Genomic DNA, 5,168 nt, shown 5'->3' with positions numbered 1-5,168 from the left:
AAAGGGGATCTCATATGAGATGATGTTAAACAATTTTTCAATTCTAAAATTCTAATTTTCTCTTTGGGCTAGTAAGGTCCCAAGCTCTTCTCTAATGATTATTGATCTTATTTTGTGACCGAATTTATTTCATATAATTTAAGGGAAAAGTCTTACTATCTTATATGAAATAACAACTTTGTGTTATTTAAATTGAAATAATCATATTTTGATAAATATTTCCGGGACAATTTCTTTTAGGGAGCGGAGGAGATATTTTTTTTTATCGAGGAAACATAATTAACAGGAAAATAATAAGAAAGTAAGTTTGATCGAAAAGTTTAAAAAAAGATGTTTGGTTCACCGAAATATTATCGAAAAAATTTATTTAAATTTACAAAGTCTATATTTGGTTGAATATAAAATAATGATGGAAAAATAGGTTCAATTGACCAAAACACCCCGTTATAATTTTTTTTTAAAGAACCACTGCATACAAGTGCAGGGTAATTTTGGTCCACAACTTGGAGTCCCTTTTTCTACTTCCCCATCAATCCTAAGATACCATATCTGAAGTGGTATTTTAGAATAGTTAATTTCACAAAAAAAAATAACTATGAACTCGTTTACTAGGCTTCGTATTTATCTCGTATTTTTCTCCAAACTTGAATCAAACGTGATTCTTTTCAATTGCAACCCATACTTCTCGTTAAACCCAAATGAAAACTTGTACCAAATATACCTTTATTCTCGGAGCTGGAGCTCAATGGGAACAAACTCCTATTTATTGGTAGGAGTAGATTTTATTTACAACCTATAATATATACTTCGGGCAGTATATATTTAAGTAACATGTTGTGTAAACAAAAAGTTTAGAAATATGACGAGGGTTTGATGTTTGTCATTTTAAATGACATAAGTTATGTTATTTTAGAAGAGAGATAGACACACAAAATAAAAATTATGGGGAGAAAATGAGTGATTTTTTTTAATTTAAATTTTAAATAAAAAATATTATTCTGTGTCTATCTTTCTCTTAAAACGACATAACTTTATGTCATTTAAAATGAAAAACACTTTTCCCATACGAGTAAAGTTATATTTACAATCTATTTTCGTTTATAATCTCTTGTAACTATATTTTAATCGTTGAAAATCAACTGTTGTTATTTTTGAAAATTAAACTCATTAATTAATTATTAATTCATAATAAATAATAACTTTGATTAACAGAAATCAAAAATTAAATATAATTATAAATAAATTACAAGTATAACTTCTCCTATAAATATAATCCGTTGTTATTGGTATTACATATTATAAAATGGATTTGATGTTTGTCATTTTAAATGACATAAGTTATGTCATTTTAGGAGGGGAATAGATACAGAAAAACGGAAATCATAGGAGAGAGAAAGTAAGTAGTTTTTTTTAATTTAAAATTCAAATTTTATATGTCTGTATCTCTCTTAAAATAACATAACTTTCTATCATTTAAAATGAGAAACCATCTTCCTTTATAAAATACTAAATGAAACATCAGACAAATCACTCCCGCAACTCACGAAACACAAACAAACAAACCTGTTGAAAATATATAGTTATTGACACGTGGCAGTACGCCCCGATAATATAATTTGCAGGAGACTTTGTGCTCTCCCACAGAGAAATCTTTCTGTTTATCTTTATTATTTAGGGTTATGTTTATCTCATTTTACATGAGATAAATAATTTTCCTACCCACACAAAAAGGGGCTGCTTCCCACCACTCTTTTTTCTCTCTCCTCTTACCTGTGAGTCCCACTTATACTTTTATTTCTACAACATGAAATAATTTTTTTCTACAACATAAGAAAAATATATCGCTATTAATAATAACGGCCGTGCTTCTTTCACACGGCATATTACGAAAATGACCTTCCGTTACCCCCCAACGCCACGTCATGAGTGTTGGCCCCACTTAAACATCATCCACCTCCGGTGCCAGCTAGTATAAGCTGACGTCATGCAACAGGTTTCACGACATTACTGGGCCTTCATGTTTGTATTGTGCGAAGGGTGTGACGCTATGATTGTCCTGAATATAAACTATATTATCATTTATGATTTGATGAATGAAACCCCCAACCCAACCCTTGCAAGTAACCATCTCCTTCACCTCTCTCTCTCTCTCTGCATGTGCTGTTCCTGCCATTGCTACTTTGCAGTCTATTTTATGCATTCTTTGACAAAATTGCCCCTTCAGTGAGGTGAAATTACCTAACCATGTTGATGTTATTTTTTTTAATTACTTTTTTGTTTGTTTGTTTGTTTGTTTGTTTTCTTATCCATTTTTTTACAATTGCTTGTAGAGGTGGGGTTTTTCTAGGGTTTGGAGGCTAGGACGAAAGTGGGTTAAATAAGCTAAGGTGAGGGACAATCTATCTTTTTCTTTTTCTTCTTTTTAATAAATTTTTGTAGTTGCCGTGATTCATTCCACTCTGAATTTCATTCCTTTGGTTTTGGTTGATTTCCTCATCTGAGTTAAGGGATTTTTTTTTTTGAAATTTATTATTTTGTGTGTGAATTCTAGTATTCAGGGGTGGGTTTGGAATTGTGTTAACTTGTTTTGCATGTTATTTATGGGTGTGTCTCAGCAAAGTAGAAATTTTTGGGGCTGGTTGAAATGGATTGAGTCATTGAGAAAATGTAGTAGAACTTGATGTTATTTGGTTGGTGATTATGTTGTTTCTGAAGATGTGTTTAGTTACCTTTTGTATGTTGTGGCATTTACTGTTAATCAGAGCTGGTCACTTCGTGGATGATTTGGGAAAGTTTGAACTCGTAGATGCATGAATATTGAAGATTTTGCTTAAGGTTGTATCTCACTGCAATAACTAGGTTCGAAATCAATTGAGGGTCACTTGAATTTTTAACTTAATTTCTAGTTTTTAGGAACTCATATGTATGTAAGAGCCTGTTTGGAAGCAACATTTTGAACACGTTAGCAAAATAAATACAAGGTGTTATTTTTTTAATTATAATGAAAACATATTAACCGAAAATGAAAACAAGAAACTGAACCAAACATGCTCTGAATATGCACCTTTCATTTTCAGTTTGGAGGTAGGAACAGTATTTTATGGATTTGACACTTCTAAGAAATTGAAGTATCAGTACTAGTACTCTGGCAATCCACCGCATACCAGTGCATTGGAAGGATAAGAGAATTCTTGTTTTCTTTTCTTGAACTATCTTTTGAGTACTGTAGAAAGCAACCTGTTTAGGTGAGTTTTTTATGAAATTAATTGCTTCTCATGTATAATCATAAAATTGCTATTTGCATAGTTCATTACTGGTTTCATCAGTTTTTTTTATTTTTCCTGATTACCGTGAAGTATTTAACTGTGAAATTACATGTTTAGGTTTTGTCAACTTTATGAACAACCTAAAGTTTGCAGATAAAAGATTTGTTATGAACTGATAAAAAAAAAATTTAGTTTTGGTAGGTGAAGAAAATGATTCTCACGAAGCAGTACCGATGCATACACTCAGCTAGCTGTCAATGTACTAAAGGGCATTTGAGTGAAGATGTGATATTCTTAGTATTTCATAATTTGAATTGGAATCCCAAGCTAATTGCTACTCTGTCATGTGTGTGCAAATGGTTTGATGATCTTGCCAAGCGAGTTCTATGGAAAGAGTTTTGTCAAACAAGAGCTCCTAAGATGTTGCATGATCTGCAATCTAGTGGGAGCCACATTGTTGATGGGAATTGGAGGGCCCTAGGGAAGTTGCTTATATACTGTTCAGGATGCAAGAAAGGTGGCTTGTTCAATAGCATTCATATCCCTGGTCACTTTGTTTATCAAACTCGATTTTCTAGAACATCAGGAAAGAGCTTTCTTTTGCCACAATGCAGAACTGATGTTTTATATGTGTCTGATCCTTGTGAGCATCTTGACCAAGGTGAGGAGGGAGATGTAGGATTCTTCCGTGGACTTTTTAAGTCATTTGCAACCTCAAAGGTCAGGAAGATGCTTATTAGTAAAGGTGCCAAGCTCCATCCAACTGAAGTCTGCCCTTATTGTAAGGCAAAGTTGTGGAGCATGTTGCAGGCCAAAATGATCCCTCAAAGTGCTAGTTGCAGGCTGGGTTCTTATGAAGATTGTATTGAGTATTTTGTGTGCCTCAATGGTCACATGCTTGGGATATGTACCTTATTACCATTGTCTGATTCAGAAGGGGCATCTGAGTTGGAGTAATACCTAAATGATTTTCAGGTATTTTCGTGTATCTGGAAATCATAACTCATTCCCCTGTCTATGTTTTCTTTTTCTTTTTTTATTTTAATATAAAATGAGATTAAGGATGGGAGGAAATGTGTGTTCTAGTAATTGTGGCAAGTGACTTTCATTGAGAACCGGGTCCATATAGAATGCTATTAGGTGGAATTTAGTTGGATGTTTTAGTTGTAGTTAATCTTTATTCTTTACTATTAAAACAGAAATAGTAATCTATAATTTCATAGAATGTTATTCTTTGTAAAGTACAGAACTTGATTATGTTAATATTTGAAAAAGATTTCGAATAACATTTAATATCAGCAACAGGAAAGAAGTTAGTGAAAATTTAACATTTTAAGACCTTTAGTAGTTTGAGTATCGTCTGGTTAAATCACTTTTTGAAGTATCAAAATGCTATATATGTAGGGGCCCTATTGATAGAATTAATATTAAGGATATTTGTGCAAATTTCGTTGGCGCAAGGGTGGAAATAGGTGGGAGCCCTCTTTTTCTTTTTCTTTTTTATTTTTTTATTTACATTTGACAGTGTTACTTGTGAAATCTGTGTTAAATTCAAGTGGAGTGGCTGTCAACTCCTTTCTTCTAGTGTATGCTAGCAACCAGCCTTGAAGGAATCGTGCTAATGTTCTTCTGGTTTCCTAGTCAGTAGGTTGGGCTTGTGAATAGTGACGGTTGCTTTAGATAGTTTGCAAGAAGTTTTATGTTCAAACTTTGCTGTCATTCTATGGGGCGTTTAAATCTGAATGAAAAATACTAGTTGCACAAACATTTTGTGCACAGAAGTCTTACAAAAACGAGATTGACCATCGTCAATCTGATTAACTACTTAAGCACTTAAAGTTAACCACATGCTGGAATAACGAATTTCTTTCCAGATCCTTTTACATTCATTGGTTATATAGG

The 5,168-nt window shown here is 32.7% G+C and overlaps 1 protein-coding gene across 4 annotated transcripts; it reads left to right on the top strand.

Annotated features, from left to right (window-relative positions):
- Positions 1-2,113: 2,113 nt before the first annotated feature.
- On the top strand, positions 2,114-4,506 carry LOC133309213 (EID1-like F-box protein 2). 4 transcript variants are annotated; one of them, XM_061509967.1, is made up of 4 exons: positions 2,114-2,228; positions 2,331-2,387; positions 3,078-3,245; positions 3,468-4,506. In XM_061509967.1, exon 4 carries the CDS (start codon positions 3,477-3,479, stop codon positions 4,221-4,223), a length of 747 nt encoding a protein of 248 aa, XP_061365951.1. In that variant the 5' UTR covers positions 2,114-2,228; positions 2,331-2,387; positions 3,078-3,245; positions 3,468-3,476; the 3' UTR covers positions 4,224-4,506. The 4 variants fall into 4 exon arrangements, with proteins under 4 accessions (XP_061365951.1, XP_061365950.1, XP_061365952.1 ...); XM_061509966.1 differs by having other exon boundaries at positions 3,459-4,506; XM_061509968.1 differs by lacking the exon at positions 3,078-3,245.
- Positions 4,507-5,168: the final 662 nt, after the last annotated feature.

This window comes from Gastrolobium bilobum, unplaced genomic scaffold (assembly GCF_033153095.1).
Source record: "Gastrolobium bilobum isolate Gb01-03AN ecotype WA unplaced genomic scaffold, APGP_CSIRO_Gbil_v1 utg7600, whole genome shotgun sequence".
Lineage (NCBI taxonomy): Eukaryota > Viridiplantae > Streptophyta > Magnoliopsida > Fabales > Fabaceae > Gastrolobium > Gastrolobium bilobum.
Note: the sequence above shows the minus strand (reverse complement) of the source record. Positions and strands in the feature narration are given on the sequence as shown.